Genomic DNA, 25,239 nt, shown 5'->3' with positions numbered 1-25,239 from the left:
TGTATGTTAGCCAAACCTGTATGTCCAGGATTCTATGCGTTGCAGGTGAATTAAAGGAGAAGGTGAATCACTCGACCTGGGGGCATATCGCACTTGGAGGGTGAGACACACTGACACTGCCGAATGATCACAGAGTTAAGGAGAAGAACCGTTGCTAATAGAGCTCGGGGATCAACTCCTTAATGAAGAATCCCTGACCCCGACCTCTCAACACTGTGTACGTTCATAGAAGTGAAAGTGTTGTTTGATCTCTGGCTGATGATGTGTTCTCTGGGAGAGGGTGGGGTTTTACAGGACTGCTTGTAGTCCTGAGCTGTCTGATTAGGATACGATGGGGATGTTACCATCACAGTGCTGCCAGAACCACCACCAGTTCCAACGGACCAGGGTTCAGCCGGCCTCCTCCACCACTTCAAGACCAAGTCCCACACCACCACCTAAGCTCTCCAATCCGGTACAGGTAATAAATATAAAAGACATCTCAGATAGTGAACAATTGGGGACTGAAACTGGTTATGAGGAAAGGGAGAATATGTGGTTGGCCTACAAAACACTTAATAGGACTGTGTCGTATGTGGACATGCCAGACCTATTCTGGCTGCTCACCCATTTGCCCTAAGTAATGGGGAAGGTTGGATGTGTATATCGGAAAGTTTAAGCTAAATTCAACCCTGTGTAAAACTCTGAGTTTTGTGTTCCCAGAAGTCCCTCCCCAGAAGGTACCGTGGGGAGTTAAGGCATATGGGGGATATTACAGCTGTATCACTGGTACAGGTAGGGGTATAGACTATGGGAGGCTCCCTACTACTACCTGCATCACTAATGCCACTATTAACTAGAGGTGTTGCTGATGTATGGTGGATGTGTGGACCTGCCAGGCGGTTGACCCCATTTTGAAAGGAAATTGTCGTTGCACATGTGTTTTGGCCAGTCTGATACCACCATTGCCTATTATTGAGGTTATAGCTAACCAACTTCTGGGAGCTGCACATGACACAGAGACTCGGTACCAACTCAGGAGACGGCAGAACCGTGACGCTCCTTGGTCCGAGGGTACAGATAACATGCACACCAACCTGTTGGGGTCCCAATAGGGGTCCCCCACGAATACCAGACATCAAACAGGAATGATGGCCTGTGGCATTTATTGCCCATTTTTGGCCCAGCTATTGTTGATGCTAAGCAGAATGCCTGGATCAATTATATCTACTATAATCAACAATGATTTGTTAACTACACCCACACAGTACGTACGGGGATGGCTGAACGATTGGATGCTACCTCTCAAACCAGTAGACAAAATAGACTAGAACTGGACATGATTCTGGCCAACCAGGGAGGTGTATGTAAAATGATTGGAGAACAGTGTTGCACGTTTGATCCTAACAATACTAGTCCGGATGGGAGCATTTCAAAAGCTCTGAGTGGGTTGGCAAGGTTATCAGTGGAGATGAAGGGTCTTGCAGGTGTGGAGGAGAGTGGACTGTTCTCTGGCTGGGTGGTTGGTTTGGTAAGTACACTACAATGATGGTTACTGGATTTCTGACTCTAGTTGTTGTTTTTCTTATGCTCATGTGCTGTGCTGCCTGTATCATACCTTGTTTGAAGAAGTCTGTTACAGATGTGGCAAGGAGGCTGATACGGAATCAAGCTTTCGCAGGAGAGTGGGCCTGACAGAGGAGGACCCTTGGTTTGCTGTAGTAGAGGTTGTCGAATGAATAAAAAGTGATGTTTGTCCTCCCTGTTGTGAAGGTTTGAAGTTCCCGGGTGGCGACGAGCCCACCTGGTACAGGTTGTATAGAGGGATGGACCTGAGGGTTTAACATTTTCTCGTTTTTTGGTTAATAATGTGTGAATTGGACTCAACAAGGCTTCGAGGCGGTCCATGGACAATTGGCAGCTACGTCCCTGATGGCATTTCAAAATAGAATCGCGGTTGATATGTTATTGGCTGAACGGGGGGGGGTCTGTGCAATGTTTGGTGAGCAGTGTTGTACTTTCATTCCCAACAACACAGCTACGGATGGGAGTCTGACTGTAGCATTGGAGGGACTTCGTACCCTTAATGGTAAGATGAAACAGCATTCTGGAGTGGACACTTCTATGTGGGACTCATGGATGGATGCTTTTGGTAAATATAAGACGCTGGTTTCCTCTATCCTAGTATCTATTTCCGTTTTTGCAGGCATTCTTGTACTTTGTGGATGCTGTTGCATTCCATGTGCGCGCACGCTTGCTAGCCGTGTTATCACTGCCGCCATAGACCCTAATCAGGAAAGGGCCCAAATGTTCCCATTGCTTGATGATGGGGAAGCTGGACCTGTCTATCTATTTGAGGACTAAGAAACTTTTATGTCACGTCTCTTGTGAGACGTGAAGAGGGGGAATTAAAAATTTGTCTTCTGACAAATTTTATCCCATAGCTTTGTCTTTTTTACTTTTATGTCACGTCTCTTGTGAGACGTGAAGAGGGGGAATCAAAAATTTGTCTTCTGACAAATTTTAACTAGTTTATTCACGTCTATAAGACGTGAAGAGGGGGATTTGTAAGAAATTGTATTAGATACTGGTAACTTGTTTTACAACTTCTCAACACAAGCTATACTTGGCACAACATGCACCCATCCCCACTATACCCCCACTACTTTGTACCCTTATAAATAACCGCAGACACACACACACACTCCCCTCCCCCATGAATAGGGCCCTGTGAAAACAAACGCACATGCAGGATGCTTTTGGATGAGACTAAGACAAAGAACTGTGTGAAGAGCCAATGGAATGTCGACATCAGGCCCGGACAGGACTACCCACGACCCAGATCGACCAATCGGAAGGCCAGACTACAAGATCAACCTACTTTGCTTGTTGCCTATATAATCTGTATGAACTGTTTAGAGCGCCCTCTTTTCCGACGATTCCATACGAATCAGACAGAAGGGGCCGTGCTGCACGCTTTGCCTGATATTTTTACACTTGAATAAAACTGCCTTATTATACAATTATACACCTCGTCCTATGTCTCAACTTGATCTCCTGTCTCCAGTAAACGTTTTATCAACATAACTAGCTGAGCTGTTTAAAAGAAAATGGCCGGTTCTGAATCAAACCCTATAGACCTGTGTTTACAAACATTACCGCACGAGAGCGATGTGCTCAATTTGTTGGCAGAACAAAGGGGGAGTTCTTATAGAACGCCAGCTAATAAAGCCTCTTATGAGTGCATTTCACACTACTTTTGAATTATAATTGGATTTTAAGGCTCGTATGAATGTTTTGCTTAATATCACTGGTCCATGCTTAATATAATGGTTGTGTCATCATCGCAAACCAACTGCGTTACACTTTAAAAACACTTAAACTTCCATGGCTAGCTTTGTCTACAACCTATATCAGTGGGCGTTAGCATTCTAGCTAACAACTACTGCACCCAAAATAGTTATATTGCAAAGATCACAACCAAATATAATCTTAGCGACTGTTACAAGCAAGAATCAAAATATCATTGTAAGCGTATGAGAACCCCCCCCCCCCCAAAAGTTATTTTGTTTAGAAGTAATAACTTAAATCTAGGCGATGTTGAATGGGCGCAGATGGCGATGTCTTTCTTACTCCCGCCAAGAGTCGCGCGCATCTGTGCGTGACGTCGGTGTGTTGTGTCAAGCCCTCCTCGGACACTCATGAATATTTGAGACATGAATACATGAATACATGAATATTTAATATTCATGTATTTGCCCCCCCTCCCCCACCCCCCCACACCCCCCATAGCAGCTTTTCGGACGGAGATCCCTCTCGAGATGTAATCAGCTGTCTACTACATTACATACGGATAAAGTGATTGGCAGATGTGATCAGCAGAGCTAGTACAATGGATAATACACACGTTTGCTTGTCCAGCTACCAAACATAAAAGTAAGTATTTTGAAAAAATTAGCAAGAATTGACATTGTCAACAAACGGAAATGCTTTGAGAATAAATAAATATACACAATATGTAAAAACCAGCTCCGCATTGATCTGATCTGTAATAGACTATGGCAGTATAGCGTATGGTTCGGTAGCCCGGACCTCATTGGAAAGGCTTGATGTCATACAGGGGCAAGGACTCGGAATATGTAGTGGGGCGTTTCTGACCTCCCCAGTGGCTGCACTACAGGTGGAGATGGGGGATATGGCATTGCAGATTAGGAGACAGCAGCTGGCAATGAATTATTGGGTCAACCTATACCCATGATGGATATAATATATTACTATTGCTATGATAACACAACCATTGAAATGATTATGCATTTTTGTTACTCTTGTTGCCAAATAAAAACAAAATGCCAGAATTCTATACCAAAATTACAAATATTTTTGATTGAATTTAATCATCTTGCAAAGACATTATCCATAGTGAATAACAAAAATAATAACATCTTCCTGAATCATTTATATTTAAAAAAAAATCTGAGTGAATACAATTGCATTTTTTCATATTTTCTTTTACAAATTATTATTTTATTTTGTTTGTGTTTAGTATTTTCTTGTTTATACGTGGCCCAACCTAGATGTTAGCACAATTTGTTAATACAAAAAAAAAAGTGAACAAAAAAACTAAAGAGGAATAGTCACATGCAAAATTGTTTTATTGAACCGTTATTTTAATAGGCAAGTCAGTTAAGAACAAAGTCTTACCCCGGACAACACTGGGCCAATTGTGCACTGCCCTATGGGACTCCCAATCACAGCCAGATGTGATGCAGCCTGGATTCAAACCAGGTACTGCAGTGAAATGCAGTGTCTTAGACCACTGTTCCACTCAGGAGCCCAAGAGGTGCAGCAAACAAGCATACATACAAACTATTTACATTGCCAGGAATCCTAAAAGAATTCATTATTAATACAACAAGTTTTAATGGCCTTTTTGTTTTTCATTTTAGTTAAAGTAGTGCCGTATTGTTTAAATTGATTTATAAATATGAAATGTACCTAATATTATTAGCAGTTGAATTAAATATATCAATTTATCAATGTCAGAATTTCTGAAATAAATAATTATATCAACACCATTAAATCTGTCCTGTTTTCTTTGTAACAAAGTTCTGTATGTCACTCCAAAAAATTATCCTATAAATACAGATACAAAAAACAAATGAAAAATGGTCTCCTTCTCCATTCCACAGAAATCACAATTATAGTCAATATTCAGCTTGAATCTTAACAAAACATGTTTCACAAGATAAATTCTATGTACCATTTTATATGAAACTTCATTTACCTTTGTTTCTGATACAATATTTGTTGGATTTTCCATGCTTTCTCCCATTGTATATCACCATAGATATTCGACCAAAGAAATCTTGCTGAGGGAAATAAAGGGGGCCGATCCTAAGCCAAAGAAAAAGGGAGCAACCTTCCCACTAGCCATGATTTGGCTGAGATAATGAGTGGGCTGGACATGCCGAGAGATGAGTTCGGATTGGTCTGCCATATAGAGGGGTTCTGTCTATGTGGTATGGCATTCCTGACAGGGAGACACTTCCATCATGCATGATGATGTATACAGGTGTGATAGTCTAGCGTTAGCTAGCTACATTTTCAGATATTACACGTTTCTAATTTTGATAAAGTGCTTTCATTTCAAGCATTTCAAGTGTACTGTTAGCTAGCTAGCTAACGTTAGCTGGCTGGCTCCCTAGCTGACGTTATTATTCGTAACCCAGAGCCGTATTCATGCAGGGTAGTAACGACATGATTTGGCACTGTGTTCATTGTTGTTTAACTAGCTAACGTTGACTGGCTGGCTCGTTAGCTAACGTTACGTGACCTGTGTATAACACCCGTTGAATATGGCCGGTGTCAGTAAACGTCTGAAAAAAAGCGCAATGAAATTGTTGCCAGCAGAGCTGGTTAGGCTATTTTCATGTTATCCAGAGGTAAACAAATCATCGGCCAGAGCATCAAGTGTCCGAGAGCGAAACAAGATGGGTGGGGCTAAAGCTTAAGAAGGTTTGAACGGTGCTGAATGGCTGTAGACAAAGAAGAGCTCTTCACTAGATACCAAAACATTCAAAGGCCATTTTCTCAAAAGTGAAAGCAGAATTACTTTCCCATTGTTCCTCAACTGTAGTGTATGATATACCATTTTGTAACTCTGAGTCTCTACTTTTATCCAATGTAAAAAACACCATTTCACCATTTTGCTTCATAAGACCGAATCCAAGGGGTGAGTCACATATTTGAAACACACAGTGAAAATACAATATTTCAAGAGTCATATTAAAATTATTGTGTGCTATGAATATGGGACCCAATATTTTACTTGTTTTACTTTAATACACACAAGTGAATTTGGCCCAAAACTATTGGTCCCCTAAAATGGGGGAACTATGTACAAAAAGTGCTGTAATTTCTAAACGGTTCACCCGATATGGATAGAAATACCCTCAAATGAAAGCTGACAGTCTGCACTTTAACCCCATAGTCATTGTACCATTTCAAATCCAAAGTGCTGGAATACAGAGCCTAAACAAACAAATAAAACATGCACTGTCCCAATACTTTTTGGAGCTCACTGTATTACTTCCAATTTTATAAAAATGTAGGCGATACATGTATATGTTAAACGTTTGTCTTTTTCTATGGTACCACTTGAAGTAAGTTATCAATATATTCTATTAAAATCAGTGTTTACATAATTGTGTAAAAAAAAAAAAAAAAATGTGAATTTCCTTCTTCCAAAATGTCTGGAATTCCTATTCATAATAGCATCAACCTCATGTCTATACCAGACATGAAAACCCTTTGCCACACAGCGTAACATATTACAAGCAATACACGGAGATGCAATTTCAATTGTCTTTATTCGGCTCATGTTACATGGAGAATAGAGAGACACTAAAGCACTACATTCGGGAGATTTTCAGAAAGGTCCATCTGAGAGCTTCACTCTTCATCATGTCCTTTCTGTGGCAGAAGGTGGATAAAAGGTTGTGAAAAGTAGCTCTATATTCTGGAAACATTTGTATTATATACGTTGGGTCTTGAAATGTAAATTACACAATGGGGCAACTCCAATGAGTGTTTATGCTGCACTAAAACACTCATTCATAAAATGGTCCGAACATTACAACTGTGTTTGCTAGTAAACACACTTAAAAAAACAAATTTTAAAGGTGCAATGATGTCAAATAAAATCATTAAATTAATTTGGCTTTTGCTTTAATTTCAACTACTGTCCTTATTACAATAAACATCTCCAAAAATGATGTAATTGCATTGTAAGTGACCACTGAAACCAGGAAGTGTGCAAATTATAACCAAAGCAACTGACCTGGGAGCTGGGTCACAACTCTTGGTCTCTTGGTCTCACTCCTCATCCTTTCCTTTCTGTGACAGAGAAGATAGATTTTTAATATATATTTTTAAAAATATACCTTTATTTAACTAGGCAAGTCAGTTTAAGAACAAATTCTTATTTACAATGATGGCCTAGGAACAGTGGGTTAACTGCCTTGTTCAGAGGCAGAACGACAGAATTTTACCTTGTCAGCTCGGGGATTCGATCTAGCAACCTTTGGGTTACTGGTCCTTGATTATAAGAACATTGTAATCCTACTGGAAAACCTTGATATTGCCATATACGATGTGCTCTAGTTAAAATTACAATAAGCTTCAACAGGTAAGTAGTATACACTTATAAACTATGAACATCATGTTGTCCCCATACAGATACCAAACCTGTAATGGTCCTGATTCTCCTTAGATCTACTACGTAATCAAGTAAAAGTTTGCAAAACATTTTATAGTTGCAATATTGTCCAATGAACAATTAAAATGAAATGAACAGTAGATTCATTTGATTCTTAAACTGTAGGTATTACATAAAATCTGTAAAAAAAAATAAAATAAATGGTCCCAGTTTCTTTAGATCCCATGTATTACCATGGTAGTAGCTACATAGGAAGGTACAGTGTTTCAGTTTGTAGTGTAGGTACATATTCTTACGGAAGACAAAACTCTGTAAGTCAAAGCATGTAATGAATATCAATGTTGAGGAGTGGTTATTACATACAGTATAATTGTTAATAATATATTACCCTATAACATAATAACTTTTAGTGATTTGCTACCGAGGAAATGACTTGAGGCTATGGTAGAGAGACAAGGTTGAAATACCAAAGTTGAAATTGAAGTTGTCCTTTAATTTGAATTTGTTTATCAAATGAATGGATGTATAAAACTGCAACAGGTATACAGTATAATCGTTGACTGTTATTACACTGTACCTACTTATAAAACTACCATGGAAATACATTAAATGTAAAGTGGGGACTTTTTTTTCTTCTTCAGGAAATGTATCTATGAACCCATCGGGACCGTTAGCAGTAAGCTATTACATTTAGAGTTGATCCTGTCTTGTATAGTTTCAGAACACAATGGACAGCCCGCAAATTAATTCATATAAATGTAGATATTCAGATATTAATGATATTATGGCTATTGGATATTATATGCCTTAAAACTATTCAACGTAAAGGCTTCAGCCATACATTACATGGGGGGGGAAGTCATTAAATTATAATGAATTGAAGATTGAAGCAGCAGATACTGACCTTGGAACCGACGTCCCGACTCTTGGCTCTCATCTTATTGACCTGAGACTCAGCAATATCAGCCCTCTCCTCTGCCTCGTCCAGTTCATGCTGAATCTTGCGGAATTTGCCCAAATTGGAATTGGCTTGTTCCTCCTGTGAAAAATATGGATGATTTTAGTCTCTAGCAAAAGGCAACAATTCATAAATGACAGATGCATCAGTTGGATGATGGAAGGTTTTCTACTTACAGCCTCCTCTGCAGTTCTCTTGAAGGATTTGACCTTGAGCTGCAGTTTGTCCACCAGGTCCTGCAGACGGCTCAAATTCTTACGGTCTTCCTCAGTCTGCACCAGAAAACAAAGGGGGGGGGGGGAATAGGGTCATATATATGAACCTTAGTTTTATTCTGAGCATGTTCATAGTGCAACTCTGATGTACCTGGTAGGTGAGTTCCTTGATGCGTCTCTCATATTTACGGACTCCTTTCACAGAATCGCCACTCCTCCTTTGCTCCAGTTCCACTTCAGTCTCTAGCTCCCTCACCTGGAAAGATGTGATGGATGTTAACACTATTTACAATATTATGTCGTCACAACTACATTCAACATTGAAGCTAGAAATGTTTTATGTTCATTTATAGAAGAGAAAGTAGGTTAGTCTCAAATACTTACTCTGGCCTCCAGCTTCTGGATCTGCTTCTTGCCCCCCTTCATGGCGATTTGTTCAGCTTCATCCAGGCGGTGCTGCAGGTCCTTGATGGTCTGCTCCATGTTCTTCTTCATGCGCTCCAGGTGAGAACTGGTGTCCTGCTCCTTCTTCAGCTCCTCTGCCATCATGGCAGCATCAGTAATGGCCTTCTTGGCCTTCTCCTCAGCGTTTCTGCACTCCTGCACAGCCTCTTCCACTTCAGTCGAAAGCTGGGATGTGTCACCCTCTAGCTTCTTCTTCTGGCTCAGCAGGCTGGTGTTCTACATATGTGTTTCAGGAATTACTTTCATATTATCTTCAACATTTTCAAGTGGTGTATATTTAATAATCTATTTAATAATAATCTATGGTTGTCTATCGATGCCTTTTACCTGAGAGTGCAGTAGCTGAACTCTCTCACTAACATCCAGCAGTTCCTGCTCGGCCAGTTTGCGGCCTCTCTCCGTCTGCTCCACCAGGGACCTCAGCTCATCCAGTTCAGCCTGCATCAGGTTGTTGCGTCTCTCCACAATGGCAATGTTCTCCTTCAGGTCGTCACCGCCACGTAGAGCATCATCCAGCTGCAGTTGAGAATCCTGTGGAGAGAATTTCGATATTGTTAGAAAGAGGTCCCAGAAATACCCCAAGATCTGTTTAACAATTATTTTTTGGGCTTCATCTTTATAATAAAAATGTAGTAGGTCAGATTAAATCAGGGTTGCGATCAATTCCACTAATTAAATTCTTAATCAATTCCATCTCCCTGTAAATTTAATTCAATTAAAATTCAAGGTTAGTCTTTAAAATCAGAGATAATTCATTTCCAAGAATGTAATTCCCAATTCAATATTATCCCAAACAATTATATTTGTTTTACCTTTATTTAACGAGGCAAGTCAGTTAAGAACAAATTCTTATTTACAATGACGGCCTACTGGGGAACAGTGGGTTAACTGCCTTGTTCAGGGGCAGAACGACAGAGTTGTACCTTGTCAGCTCGGGGATTTGATCTAGCAATCTTTCGGTTACTAGTCCAATGCTCTAACCACTAGGCTACCTGCCGCCCTCTTACACAAATATTAAATTGATTTCCAATTCAATTCCAATTCAAACAGTCCTAGTAGTCTAATTCCATTCGAATTAGAAATTCGAATTTAATTACAACCTAAATTCAAGAATTGAATTGTAATTTCGAATTAAATTGGAATTGACCCCAACCATGGATTAGATGCTGTGGAAGTGTTACCTTCAGATGGGCATGAAGACCCTTAAGTTGCTTCTGGGCCTCTCCTGCCTGCCTGTTGGCCTGGCTGAGCTGGATCTCCATCTCATTGAGATCTCCCTCCATCTTCTTCTTCAGCCTGAGAGCTTCATTCCTGCTGCGAGTCTCTGACTCCAGGGAGCTCTGCAGGGTATCCACCACTCTCTGCTGGTTCCTCTTATTCATCTCCATCTCCTCATCCTTCTCCACCAGTTTGCGCTCAATGTCAGCTTTGACCTGGTTGTACTCCAGCTGTGCTCTCAGGATCTTGCCCTCCTCGTGCTCCAGGGAGCCCTATGGGAACACAACACACATTGTATGTAAAATCTTCTAATATTTTACTCTCAGTAAATGGTGTCTATCCCTACCAGTAAATATTTCCCAGTCTCACCTCAGCTTCCTCTAGTGCAGTCTGTATCTCAGCCTTCTCCTGCTCTAGCTGTTTACGGATCTTCTCCAGCTCATGGACGCTCTTTCCTCCCTCACCAAGTTGCTCAGTCAGATCAGAAATTTCCTCTGTGGGGGGGAGAAAAAAAAATGTGCACGTCAGTATCATGTGATAACAAATCTCTTTAATAATATTTAAACGATTGCCTGAAATGCAGGCCAATAATACTGATGCTCTGACCTTGTAGGTTCTTGTTCTCCCTCTTCATGGTCTCCAGATGATCCAGAGACTCCTCATAAGAGTTCTTGAGTTTAAAGAGCTCAGTGCTGAGGGATCTGGCCTCTTTCTGGGAGCTCTCCAACTCAGTCTGAGACTCCTCAAACTTCTGCTTCCATTCAGCCAGGACCTAGTAGAATCATACATGTATTGTAAATGGTCTTGAATAAACAGCATATGAATTATCATGTATTATAATGAAAGTTAAGAAGAATGTCACATAATAATACCTTGTCGAAGTTCCTCTGCTTCTTGTCCAGAGCGGCAGCAGCTGCATTCGATCTCTCCACATCCACCATGAGATCTTCAATCTCATTCTGGAGTCTGTGTTTAGTCTTCTCCAAGGAGGAGCATTTAGCGTTAACAGCTTCCACAGCTTCCTCGGCATCCTGCAGACGCTGAGCCAGCTTCTTCCTAGATTGACATAGATGGGGAAACTCATTTCAGAACAGCTGACTTTATTTTTCTATATATATATATATATATAATGGTTGTATATCAGGTAATTCATGTATCATTCATCATATACTGTTGTGTATCGCTCATTCAGCCAAGGTTGAATAGCCTTGAAAGTAAGAAAACATCCTTACTTTGCCTCTTCAAGCTCCTCGGTCTTCTGGATGGCATCAGTTTCATACTTGGTTCTCCACTGAGCCACCTCAGCGTTGGCCTTGGACATGCCACGCTGCAGCTCAGCCTTGGCCTCCTGCTCCTCCTCATACTGCTCCCTCAGCAGGTCTGAGTCATGGCGAGCAGACTGCACTGCATGGGCAAGTGCGTTCTTTGCCTGGAAAATAACGGTAAAAAAAAGAATACGTAGTTATCCCGGAGGATGAATGTAGTCGGATAACAGATTCTACATTTTTTGTATAAATACCTTGACTTCCTCCTCCAGTTGTCTTTTGAGGTCTTCAATCTGCTGAACGTTGGACTGCTTGCCCCTGGTCAGTTGGGAGACCAGAGAGTCCTTCTCCTCCAGTTGTCTGGCAAGTTCACCTGTTTTCATCGAATTTTTGATCATTTCAATGAGTCTCTTATTGTGGACGTGGCTGTTTATGTGAATGTTCATGTTAAAGTTGTTATACCGTTCTCAGTTTGAAGCTTTGCTTTCTGCATGGTGAAATCATTGATGGATCGCTGTCCTTCCTCAGCTTTCGTCCTGTATTCACTCATCTGGTCCTCCAGAGTGCGGCACATTTTCTCCAAGTTTGTCTGAAAACATGTTTTAAAAATATATATAATGCGGCGCAACCTTGATAGATCATATTTCTGAAACTCAGTGCCATGTGTAGTGCCATGTGTAGAGCCATGTGTAGTGCCATGTGTAGAGCCATGTGTAGTGCCATGTGCAGAGCCATGTGCAGAGCCATGTGCAGAGCCATGTGCAGAGCCATGTGTAGAGCCATGTGTAGAGCCATGTGCAGAGCCATGTGCAGAGCCATGTGCAGAGCCATGTGCAGAGCCATGTGCAGTGCCATGTGCAGTGCCATGTGCAGTGCCATGTGCAGTGCCATGTGCGATATCTATCTGATCTCAGAAAATGCTTGTATTTCATCATTAATCCACTGACCTTAGTCTTGACAATCTGCTCCATGTTGGAGACCACGTCATCCAGCTCCAGCCTGAGCTCACTCTTCTCCTTCTCCAGCTTCTGCTTCACTCTCTGAAGGTTATCAATCTGCTCTCCCAGGTCAGCCACACTGTCAGCATTTTTCTTCCTCAGAGAGGCAGCTGTAGCCTCATGCTGCAGAGTAGCCTCTTCGAGGTCTCTGCGCACCTTCTGGAACTCAGCCTCCCTCTTCTTGTTCATCTCAATCTGGGAAGCAGTGGCTCCACCAGCCTCCTCTAGCCTCTCGCTGATCTCCTCCAGCTCCCTGGCCAAGTCTGCCCTCTGTTTCTCCACTTTGGCACGGGCAGCTCTCTCAGCCTCCAGCTCTTCCTCCAGCTCCTCAATGCGGGCCTGAAATGGTCGGAATTAAACTTTTCTGGTAAGAGCAGAACATAATCAAGTGTAACAGAAAGAGTATATTTTCAACAATAATGAAATACCTGCAACTCCTTCAGTTTCTTCTGAAGCTGGGCGCTCATGGCCTGCTCATCCTCAATCTTGCTGTTGAGTTGGCTCATCTCAAAGTCCTTCCTGATGAGTAAAAAAAAAAGGTTTATTTGAAATATTTTAATGATTTTTTGTGAGTTGTGGTCTTTTCTGCTATAAAATAATATTAGTATGTAAACAGTTAAATGTATTTGTGATCTTACTTCTTCATCCTCTCCTCCATCTGTTGCTTGTCGTTCTCCAGGTCCATTAGGCTCTCCTGGGTCAACTTCAAATCTCCCTCCAGCTTTCTCTTGGCTCTCTCAAGGTCCATCCTCACCTTCTTCTCTTGCTCCAGAGACCCTTCAAGCTGATAAAGGATATATTTAAACAATACTAGGAGTAAACCATTTGCTGTAGCCTATTTCTTTAGGATATGACTAAATATGTAGTCATTTTTATCAATACTAATTTCGATACTCACGTCATCAACTTGCTGTTCCAGTTTGGCTTTGGCCTTGGTCAGCGTGTTGACTTTGTCCTCCTCACTCTGTAGGTCATCCAACGTTTGTTGATGAGCCTCCTGCAGAGCCTTCTTCTCCTTGGTCAGCTTGGCAATGATTTCGTCCAGAGCTGCCATCTCCTCAGTCAGGTTTTTAACCTAAAGAATACACTAGTGTCATTACACTTTCATCCACACCAATTATTTGTAGTTTTAACAACCCAAGAATGAAGAGAAACTTTGACCTTGTTCTCTGTGGCATGCTTCTCCTTCTCCACTTTAGCCAGAGTGAGCTCCAGATCATCAATGTCCTTCTTGAGTTCTGAGCACTCATCTTCCAGCTTCCTCTTCTTAGCAGTCAGCTCTGAATTCATCTCCTCCTCATCCTCCAGTCTCTCTGTCAGCTCTTTGGCTTTGGCCTCAAGCTGGATCTTATTCTTGATCAGCCCCTCACATCTCTCTTCAGCGTCACCAAGAGTGTCTTCTGACTGTCAACGTGTCAACATATTGTAAGCATATATCAAATCCTTCAAATTTCAGAAATTTGGTTGGTTGTAAAATATTCTGTATTCATTAATTGTATGACATATTGATTTATCAAATCATGTCTTATCCCTCTCTTTGTTTTTCCATGTCTCTTGCTGAATCCCAAACCAGTCCCTTCCCGTAAAGCCCTCGATTTGCACGTTCACAAGTGTTTCCGCCATATTCACAAAGCTGAGGGAGTGAGAATTATCAAGGGGGTAAGGGCTAATTAGAGACCCTCCGATAGCCACTTTAACCAGCACTGCTGTAGGCTCCAGGGCAAAGTGCTATCCCAACATGCATCATGTTTGGACTTGGCCCAATTTCATATGAAAAAATGGAAAGTCTTGCCTAATGATATGACATGTGCATTTGTTTGGCTTATTATCGAGGTGTGAAACATGTAACAAAATGAAAATGTTTAACTGTTATTGAGGTTAAAGATTTTGTTCATCTTGTATCTTGTTATATCTTTGAAAGAATTTATAAAATACATTTTCATTATTGTACTTTTTTCCTTAAATTGCATCGTTGAAGTCACGAATGTGTCCTGTAGTTGGACCGGGTTAATTCCATGCCGCTCTGGAAGGCACCCTTTGAGGTTTGCCAGCAAGTGTGGCAACAGATGAACCTTCAAAGGAGTTAAGGCTGGTTTGGGATTGGACCTCAGTCATGCTAAGAACTCGAAAGGCCATTATTTACACAGGATGTGACTGCAGCAAAGGGACGAGTTAAAGTTACATCAAAGTCGTTTAGAAATGTGACTTTTACTCACAGATAGGACTGCCATTTGCAGGTCATTCTTCTCTTGGAGAAGGGAGACCATCTTCTCTTCCAGCTCCTTTCTACGGGCGTCCGTTTTAGCAAAAAGCTCTTTAAGCTTCAGGAATTCTTCCTTCATGTTGGCCATCTCTTTCTCAGTCTCTGCTGAAACCAGCAGAGGTTTGATCTTGAAGAACATTTTCATCCAGGGCCAATTCTTGACACCCATGAAGGCACGAATGTTCCATTGGATCACAAGCAAAGCATCCCTGTGAATTGTTATAAAATTAGCTTGTTATACAACCTTTTCCACCTCCACCATATTGTCTGCAGAAGTTCTATTTATTGTTTTTCCAACCTGCGGTCAACAATTTTCTGGAACTCAATCCTGGCAAGTAGACCACGTGATCTGGCCTGCATGCCAGTGATGATGAGAGCGAGACGGTCGTCTCTCATCTCCTCAAGGGTACCCAGGAGACCAGCCTTAAAGAACACCTAATAAAGATATACAGAGACATATAAAGGTGAATAGACAGACAGACAGACAGACAGACAGACAGACAGACAGACAGACAGACAGACACAGACAGACAGACAGACAGATCAATGATTTTACCGTGTATATGGTTAAGGACGAATCACAGAATTCCATTCAGATCAGCTGGAGGGGCCAGCCAATTAATTATATTCCTGAGCACTCAATAACAGCAGGGGGCAGTAAATCACCAACCAGGTGGTTTTTATACCTCTAGGTGATGCACTCTAGCTCAGTAGGCGCTTGTATGAACCTTTTCAGTTTATTTACAAACTTCCAATAATACACTCATGGAAATATAAGAAAACGTAATTGACTTCTTTAAAATAGATAGTCCTCAATGGCGCTGGCCATTCTGTCATAGAAGTGGGCGTGCATCAGTTCTCTAGTACAACTCTATGGGTATTGCTCAGTTTGGCCTGGTTTTGGTGATAGTGGTGTAATGGCAATATGTTGCTAGGACCCTTTTTGTTGGTCCTATCTTTCCCTCCTGATCCGACAGGCCATATTGCCTTCCATCTATTTAGAGAACTTACCTTAGTGTGTCCTAATCTGTACTGGGTGTGGTCAATGTCCAGAGAGCCCAGCAGTTTTTCTGCCGCCTTCACGTTGTCAATGAACTGACCCTCGGGGATAGCATTTGGGTTGAGGATGCGGTATCTGAATTAAAATCACCAAACAATTATCTTCAATAGACATTACAAGTCAAAAGTTAGGACACATTAACTCATTCCAGGGTTTTTCTTTATTTTTTTACTATTTTCTACATCAAAACTATGAAATAAAACATATGGAATCATGTAGTAACCAAAAAAGTGTTAAATAAATCAAAATATATTTTATGTTTGAGATAGTAGCCACCCTTTGTCTTGATGACAGCTTTGCATACTCTTGACATTCTCAACCAGCTTCATGAGGTAGTCACCTGGAATGCATTTAAATTTACAGGTGTGTCTTGTTAAAAGTTAGTTTGTGGAATTTCTTTCCTTTTAAATGTATTTGCGCCATTCAGTTGTATTGTGATAAGGTAGGGGTGGTAAACAGAAGATAGCCTTATTTGGTAAAAGACCAAGTCCATATTATGGCAAGAACAGCTCAAATAAGCAAAAAGAAACGACAGTCCATCATTACTTTAAGACATGAAGGTAAGTCAATCCGGAAAATGTCAAGAACTTTGAATGTTTCTTCAAGTGTAGTCGCAAAAACCATCAAGCGCTATGATGAAACTGGCTCTCATGAGGACCGCCACAGGAAAGGAAGACCCAAAGTTACCTCTGCTGCAGAGGCTACGTTCATTAGAGTTAGCTGCACCTCAGATTGCAGCCCAAATAAATGCTTCACAGAGTTCAAGTAAGAGACACATCTCAACATCAACTGTTCAGAGGAGACTGCGTGAATCAGGCCTTCATGGTCGAATTGCTGCAAAGAAACCACTACTAAAGGACACCAATAAGAAGAAGAGACTTGCTTTGGCCAAGAAACACGAGCAATGGACATTAGACCGGTGGAAATCTGCCCTTTGGTCTGATGAGTCCAAATTTTAGATTTTTGGTTCCAACCGCTGTGTCTTTGTGAGACGCAGAGTAGGTGAACGGATGATCTCTGCATGTGTGGTTCCCACCGTGAAGCATGGAGGAGGAGGTGTGATGGTGTGGGGGTGCTTTGCTGGTGACACTGTCAGTGATTTACTTAGAATTTAAAGACACACTTAACCAGCATGGCTACCACAGTATTCTGCAGCGATACGCCATCCCATCTGGTTTGTGCTTAGTGGGGCTATCATTTGTTTTTCAACAGGGCAATGACCCAACACACATCCAGGCTGTGTAAAGGCTATTTGACCAAGAAGGAGAGTGATGGAGTGCTGCATCAGATGACCTGGCCTCCACAATCACCCGACCTCAACCCAGTTGAGATGGTCTGGGATGAGTTGGACCGCAGAGTGAAGGAAAAGCAGCCAACAAGTGCTCAGCATATGTGGGAACTCCTTCAAGACTGTTGGAAAATAAGTCCTCATGAAGCTGGTTGAGAGAATGCCAAGAGTGTGCAAAGCTGTCATCAAGGCAAAGGGTGGCTACTTTGAAAAATCTAAAATATATTGTTTAACACTTTTTTTTGGCTACTACAGAATTCCATATGTGTTATTTCATAGTTTTGATGTCTTCACTACTATTCTACAATGTAGAAAATAGTTTCAAAAATAACCTGAATGAGTAGGTGTGTCCAACCTTTTGACTGGTAGTGTACATTTTAATTTATTCTTTCCTAAAGAGCACATATTCAACTTAAGAAAAACATGTTTTCCCATCTCAAAAAGGTTAAATAAATAAATAAAAATACTATCATAAGTACCAAATAAAGGAACAGGGTTATCGTCATAGGGTTGACGACCTAATCTTAAATCATCCATAATTCGCCTTGTGAGGGGGGAAAGGAAGCTCATTGTGTACAACAGGGAGTGGCAAATGAATGCAAAGCTTCACAAGGAAATGGACATTTCTAGCCTGTTTATCTACGGCTAACAGTGTTGACATGTTGTGCTCGACCCACTCAGTTTTCCACCACAAAACATCAGAAAATGACCAAAAAGAGTAGAACCAGTTCATTTACACTATGATTTGACTATTGGATGTCCATGTTTTAATTTTCTTCATTTTTAAGGAACAGTTTCAGTTTAGTTCACGTAACAGAGTTGACCTTAATGTTAGGGATATTTATTATTATTACATTTTTTTATGAATCACTAATCACATTAAATAAATAATACTCTTGAGATATTACTTTGTCAAAGAAACAAATTAACTAGGGCTTTAGAATGATGGTGAAAACTTGGATTCATTTTGCTATTAAGTGGGTTAAAATCTTCCCGAGAGGGCGCATAGGATGCACAGCTTCAGGAATGTTGTACTTTTGCAAATCTGATTTATTGAATTTTCCATGTGGTCTATATTAAAGGGCACTTCATTTAATATAACAAGCTTAAAACTAGTTCTACTTAAATAGTCAAAGGGACTCAAAAGGCCCTTCTTTCCTGTTAGAAAGAAAATGTATAACCTTTTTTTTTATTTTACCTTTGTTTGAAATCAGCATACAGGATCCTGTTGGGGAAGCCCTTTCTGCAGATCCTGATGCCTTCCAGCACACCGTTACAGCGCAGCTGGTGCATGACCAGAGGATTCTCCATGGCCCCGGGAGTCTTGGTCTCGTTGGGGATGAGGCAACGCACAAAGTGAGGGTGAGTAGACCTCAAGTTGGTCATGAGTTTACCCAAGTTCTCCTGTGAGTATGACAAATGTAGAAATTCTCCGTCAGTGCATGAGTCTCAGAGTACCTCACGAGTCACAACGGCATTAAATGCTGACGTGCCAATCCACAACATACTCACATCTCAAATGTAATGTAATGCTATGTGAAAAGATAGATTGATCTAATGTGGGATCTACCCTGTGCAGTGCAGACACAGTCTGGAAGGAAGAACCTTTCTTCTTCTTTCCTCCAGCCGCTTTGTCCTCACCTGATGACCACATGACAATTAGATTATACATGTTGTTATTGTCCTCACCTGATAACAATTAGATTATACATGTTGTTATTGTCCTCACCTGATAACAATTAGAATATACATGTTGTTATTGTCCTCACCTGATAACAATTAGATTATACATGTTGTTATTGTCCTCACCTGATAACAATTAGATTATACATGTTGTTATTGTCTTCACCTGATAACAATTAGATTATACATGTTGTTATTGTCTTCACCTGATAACAATTAGATTATACATGTTGTTATTGTCCTCACCTGATAACCATTAGATTATACAGGTTGTTATTGTCCTCACCTGATAACCATTAGATTATACATGTTGTTATTGTCCTCACCTGATAACCATTAGATTATACATGTTGTTATTGTCCTCACCTGATAACAATTAGATTATACAGGTTGTTATTGTCCTCACCTGATAACAATTAGATTATACATGTTGTTATTGTCCTCACCTGATAACCATTAGATTATACATGTTGTTATTGTCCTCACCTGATAACAATTAGATTATACATGTTGTTATTGTCCTCACCTGATAACCATTAGATTATACAGGTTGTTATTGTCCTCACCTGATAACAATTAGATTATACATGTTGTTATTGTCCTCACCTGATAACAATTAGATTATACATGTTGTTATTGTCCTCACCTGATAACAATTAGATTATACATGTTGTTATTGTCCTCACCTGATAACAATTAGAATATACATGTTGTTATTGTCTTCACCTGATAACAATTAGATTATACATGTTGTTATTGTCCTCACCTGATAACAATTAGATTATACATGTTGTTATTGTCCTCACCTGATAACCATTAGATTATACATGTTGTTATTGTCCTCACCTGATAACAATTAGATTATACATGTTGTTATTGTCCTCACCTGATAACAATTAGATTATACAGGTTGTTATTGTCCTCACCTGATAACCACATGACAATTAGAATATACAGGTTGTTATTGTCTTCACCTGATAACAATTAGATTATACATGTTGTTATTGTCCTCACCTGATAACAATTAGATTATACATGTTGTTATTGTCTTCACCTGATAACAATTAGATTATACATGTTGTTATTGTCCTCACCTGATAACAATCAGATTATACATGTTGTTATTGTCCTCACCTGATAACCATTAGATTATACATGTTGTTATTGTCCTCACCTGATAACCATTAGATTATACATGTTGTTATTGTCCTCACCTGATAACCATTAGATTATACATGTTGTTATTGTCTTCACCTGATAACCATTAGATTATACATGTTGTTATTGTCCTCACCTGATAACCATTAGATTATACATGTTGTTATTGTCACATACACCGGATAGGTGCAGTGAAATGTTTTGTTGTAAATTAGTTTTAAGTGCCTTGCTCCATGTCGGTTGAGGTATTCGAACATGTAACCTTTCGTTAACTGCCCCAACACTCTAACCACAAGGCTACTTGCCACTCCTCAGTTCTATCATGTCAAATGTCATTTACTTTAGTGGTTTGTAGTCTTTGCAGATAGAAACATATAGTACCTCCTTCTGCACCAGCGTAGCTCGCAAAGAGATTGGACAAGAACTTAAGACTTGACTTCTGGAACAGTCCGACCACAGTCTCATTCAGCGGGTCCTTGTTCTTCACCAGCCAGTTACCAATGTTGTAGTCAACAGTGCCAGCATAGTGAACCAGGGAGAAATGGGCTTCCGGTCTTCCCTTAACAATCTTGGGCTTCTGGAAGCATGCGTTTTTGCCCAGATGGGTGTCATACAGCTTAGCCTTGAATGTAGAATCACTGGCCTTGGGGAACATGCACTCCTCTTCAAGGATGGACATGATACCCATGGGCTGGTGGAAGGAATGAAAATCCATTAGTACCAAGAGAAAAGCATAGTGAATAAATATCAGAACCATTTTGTCTATGAAGATTTTCCCCTTCGTAATGCTCATTTTAAAAGTACTCACATTAAATGTTTGAAATCTCAAAGATATCTCAGGACACTTCATATAAACGACTACCAAAGACTGAAGACACCAACCCTTTCAATGAGGTCAATGCAGGCAGCCAAGTCCATGCCGAAGTCAATGAACTCCCAGACGATGCCCTCTTTCTTGTACTCTTCCTGCTCCAGCACAAACATGTGGTGGTTGAAGAACTGCTGCAGCTTCTCATTAGTGAAGTTGATGCACAGCTGCTCAAAGGTGTTGAACTGAAATACAAGTTCACAGTTACTTTATTTTTGTCAGCTGTAATGTTTTAGATAAATCGTTTGATGTGGGGTTTTTTTTTTTCTTCTTTTTGTTGTTGTTGTATTTTACCCCCCATTTTCTCCACAATTTTGTGATATCCAATTGTGATCTTGTCTCATCGCTGCATTTCCCAGAGGGGCTTGGGAGAGGTGAAGGTCGAGTCATTCTCCAAAAGGAGTCGCTTCAGCGTAATGAGCCAAGTAAACCCCCCCCCCGGCCAAACCCTCCCGTAACCCGGCCGAACCCTCCCGTAACCCGGGCCGAACCCTCCCGTAACCCGGCCGAACCCTCCCGTAACCCGGACGAACCCTCCCGTAACCCGGACGAACCCTCCCGTAACCCGGGCCGAACCCTCCCGTAACCCGGCCGAACCCTCCCGTAACCCGGCCGAACCCTCCCGTAACCCGGACGAACCCTCCCGTAACCCGGGCCGAACCCTCCCGTAACCCGGCCGAACCCACCCGTAACCCGGCCGAACCCTCCCGTAACCCGGGCCGAACCCTCCCGTAACCCGGCCGAACCCTCCCGTAACCGGGCCGAACCCTCCCGTAACCCGGCCGAACCCTCCCGTAACCCGGCCGAACCCTCCCGTAACCCGGGCCGAACCCTCCCGTAACCCGGCCGAACCCTCCCGTAACCCGGGCCGAACCCTCCCGTAACCCGGCCGAACCCTCCCGTAACCCGGGCCGAACCCTCCCGTAACCCGGGCCGAACCCTCCCGTAACCCCGGACGAACCCTCCCGTAACCCGGCCGAACACTGGGCCAACTGTGCGCCGCGCTATGGGACTCCCGATCATGGACGGTTGTGACACAGCCTGGGATCGAACCCGTGTCTGTAGTGACACCTCAAGCGCTGCGATGCAGTGCGTTAGACCGCTGCGCCACTCGGGAGGCCCACGATTGGTTATTTTTATGAAATATAGCCTACATCAAACACTCACATCAAAGATCTCAAAGCCAGCAATGTCCAGCACACCAATGTAATGCTGCCGAGCGTTCTTAGTGTCCAGAGTCAGGTTGATTCTTATCACCATCCACAGGAACATGTTCTCGTAAATTTTCTTTGACAGTGCACCAATAGAGTAGTACACCTACAAAATATTGAGAGAATGAATTACTAAAACATAGGTTCAACATGAACGAATTGGGACTATTTCCCAGACACAGATTAGGCCTAGTCCTGGACTAAACATCCTGCTCAATGGGGGAATCACTCATTTAAAATATTAGCAACTCTAAACAGAAGTTTTTATACTCACAATTATTAGCTCTTGGAAATGTACAATTTTTTTTTTTCGACTCACCTGATCGACACTCTGACCTTTGGTGACCCATTCATTTCCTACTTTGACCCTTGGGTGACACAGCCCCTTGACTATGTCCGCAGAGTTCAGGCACATCAGATATGCGACTTTGTCGACATCTGGAAAGGAGAGGTTTTAATGGTTGTAGGAGGAGGCATTCTGACCGTCAGATTTTTCTAAGATTACTATATATTAAAGCGAGAGGTTTTATATCCTCACCCTCAGTGCCATCAGATTCTGCTTGCTCCTCCCTCTGCTTGTTCTTAAACTTCATGTTGCCGTAATGCATTATGGCCCCGGTCAGCTTGTAAATGCCATTAATCTCTTCTTGAGAGAAGCCCAGCACATTAAAGGCATCCTAGTGCAGAATAAAGTATTTTTTTTTTTGCATTGGATAGAAAGTTGGACAGATAAACGAGGAGAGATAAATGGAAATTGTCATGAAAATTGACTTACATCAGTAGCCATTAGCTCATCAGAATCATCAATGGAAGTGACTTTAATCTCTCCTTGGGAGATGAAGGCGTAGTCGTAGGGATTGCTGGTGATGAGGAGCATCTCTGAAAAGAACAGTTGAATGTGTCTATGGTACTGTTTATTATGCAGTGTTTCTCAATCTTTTTTGTGGCAGCTAATTTACTGACAACGATCAGTAACATTCCAAGGACTGGTGCTAGTCCACAGACCTGAGGTTGAGAGACACTGATATAGTGTTCAGTACCTCGTTGAGTGTTGTATTACTCACCCAGCAGTTCTGGTTTCTTTTGGGACAGAATCTGGTAGAAGATGTGGTAGTCTCTCTCAGCCTTGAGCTGGAAAGTGACACGTGACTTTTCCAGAAGATCTGATATGCATGAAAAAGTACATGTGTATTTTATTGAATCTGTTGTCAAAGAGATTTCTTCAAACCTGATCAAATGTAACTTTTACTTACAAGTCTCAATGTCAGCAGAGGAAAGTTTCCCAGTGACTCCAAAATGAATTCGGATGAATTTACCCTGTAAAGGTTTTACCAACATATTAATGAATGGGTGTATATACACCAGATAATATGATGATAGGATTTGATAATAAAGACGTGTTCTCAAACAAGAGGGGGAACGTACGAATCGGGAGGAGTTGTCATTCCTGATGGTCTTTGCGTTACCAAACGCCTCCAGGGCAGGATTGGCCTGGATGATTTGATCCTCCAAGGTCCCCTACAAACCAACATCGCATACAGTGTTACATTTCTGTCGTGAATATCTTTGTCAACATGCTCATACAACCAGGAAGTGGGTTTCATTTAGGATGGACATTCTGTCGACCTTTTTCTCTTCTGCTGCACTTTTCTTTCCAGCGACGGCAGCAATGCTGGCAAAGTACTGAATGACTCTCTTGGTGTTCACAGTCTTTCCAGCACCGGATTCTCCACTGGGAATGGAAATACAAACGTTGATGATTGAACATTTCTCCTAATTGGAAATAGCCTCCAATTGATATAACCTTTGGTCGAGGTACTTACGTGATGAGGACAGACTGGTTTTCCCTGTCTGTTGAAAGGAAAGGAAGTATCAGTAAATAGCCCTTTTCCAAATATAGTTTGATGTTTTGAATCTACTTAGAATACAACAGTTGCATTTGACCTGATAGCATGTACTGGTAGGCATTGTCAGAGACGGAGAATACGTGAGGAGGAGCTTCTGTCCTCTTCTTGCCTCTGTAAGCATTGACAACAGACTGATCGTACACTGGCAGCCACTTGTAGGGGTTGACAGTGACACAGAACAGCCCTGAGTAGGTCTGTGGAAGACGAGAGAGGTGCAGATTTAAGTTATATTCATTTGAATCCATGTTTAGATATAATGGAGATATCAGCAGGCAGGTCATGACTTACGTAAATCATCCAGGCTGCGTAACGCTCTTTGAGGTTAAACAGCACGGCGGGCTCGTGCAGGAAGGTGAACATTGCCATGTCCTCAATTTTATCAAACTTTGGCGGGTTTTGGGGGTGGCAGTCAATCTCCTTCACGACAACAGTCTGAAAGAAGAGCAAATTACATTTCCACAGTTTGTTTCATTTCATTTTTCAAAGTACTATTCTATTTAATATCGGTAAAGGAAATAGAACACGAATCATTATATAGACTACATATTGTTCCTGTTGTCTATCCACGTTAAAAATCTTTTTTATTAAAACATTCACCTTCCCAAACTCCGTGTTAACTGTGATTTTGTCCCCGTCTCTGGTGGTGATTGTGCCCTTGACGTACTCAACCTCGGGGTCAGGAACATAGCACTCCCTCTTTATGTCAAAAGGTCTAGTCTGGCATTCCATCCTCTCCTTGTCTGGTTTACGCAGAAAGGGAGCTGCTGCCCCGAACTCCTCCATAACCATATCCCCCATCCTGAAATCTGTACAGGGAGGAACAGAGAATATCTACATCCATCCACAGTGTCATTCAAAAGATCCCATCCTGAAATCTGTACAGGGAGGAACAGAGAATATCTACATCCATCCACAGTGTCATTCAAAAGATCCCATCCTGAAATCTGTTCAGGGAGGAACAGAGAATATCTACATCCATCCACAGT

The 25,239-nt window shown here is 41.5% G+C and overlaps 1 protein-coding gene across 3 annotated transcripts; it reads right to left on the bottom strand.

The window, feature by feature from the left end:
* Positions 1-6,829: 6,829 nt before the first annotated feature.
* Positions 6,830-25,051, bottom strand: LOC120029758 (myosin-6-like). 3 transcript variants are annotated; one of them, XM_038975027.1, is made up of 38 exons: positions 24,851-25,051; positions 24,542-24,685; positions 24,291-24,447; positions 24,170-24,197; positions 23,973-24,078; positions 23,772-23,864; positions 23,600-23,663; positions 23,411-23,509; positions 23,122-23,225; positions 22,885-23,023; positions 22,666-22,784; positions 22,303-22,452; positions 21,150-21,320; positions 20,649-20,958; positions 18,997-19,067; positions 18,625-18,830; positions 16,090-16,213; positions 15,377-15,513; positions 15,032-15,287; positions 13,977-14,219; positions 13,714-13,890; positions 13,454-13,599; positions 13,244-13,334; positions 12,765-13,154; positions 12,280-12,406; positions 12,072-12,190; positions 11,785-11,981; positions 11,425-11,608; positions 11,159-11,324; positions 10,922-11,046; positions 10,516-10,824; positions 9,662-9,865; positions 9,254-9,550; positions 9,021-9,125; positions 8,831-8,926; positions 8,601-8,735; positions 7,319-7,374; positions 6,830-6,951 (listed from the first exon to the last, which is right to left on the bottom strand). In XM_038975027.1, exons 1-37 carry the CDS (start codon positions 25,049-25,051, stop codon positions 7,354-7,356), a joined length of 5,811 nt encoding a protein of 1,936 aa, XP_038830955.1. In that variant the 3' UTR covers positions 6,830-6,951; positions 7,319-7,353. The 3 variants fall into 3 exon arrangements, with proteins under 3 accessions (XP_038830955.1, XP_038830957.1, XP_038830956.1); XM_038975029.1 differs by lacking the exon at positions 7,319-7,374 and having other exon boundaries at positions 6,851-6,951; positions 18,997-19,055; positions 20,640-20,958; XM_038975028.1 differs by lacking the exon at positions 7,319-7,374 and having other exon boundaries at positions 6,851-6,951.
* Positions 25,052-25,239: the final 188 nt, after the last annotated feature.

The sequence above is a fragment of the Salvelinus namaycush genome, chromosome 35 (assembly GCF_016432855.1).
Source record: "Salvelinus namaycush isolate Seneca chromosome 35, SaNama_1.0, whole genome shotgun sequence".
Taxonomy (NCBI): domain Eukaryota; kingdom Metazoa; phylum Chordata; class Actinopteri; order Salmoniformes; family Salmonidae; genus Salvelinus; species Salvelinus namaycush.
Note: the sequence above shows the minus strand (reverse complement) of the source record. Positions and strands in the feature narration are given on the sequence as shown.

Bases quoted from the DNA above. Each gene is read 5' to 3' on its own strand.
- LOC120029758 (XM_038975027.1), bottom strand. From the start codon at position 25,051: ATGGGGGATATGGTTATGGAGGAGTTCGGGGCAGCAGCTCCCTTTCTG. The intron at 21,321-22,302 runs GTGAGTGTTTGA...CTTGTATTTCAG, and splicing joins CTGGCTTTGAGATCTTTGAT to TTCAACACCTTTGAGCAGCT. The intron at 12,191-12,279 runs GTATAACAACTT...CGATGAAAACAG, and splicing joins AAAGCTTCAAACTGAGAACG to GTGAACTTGCCAGACAACTG.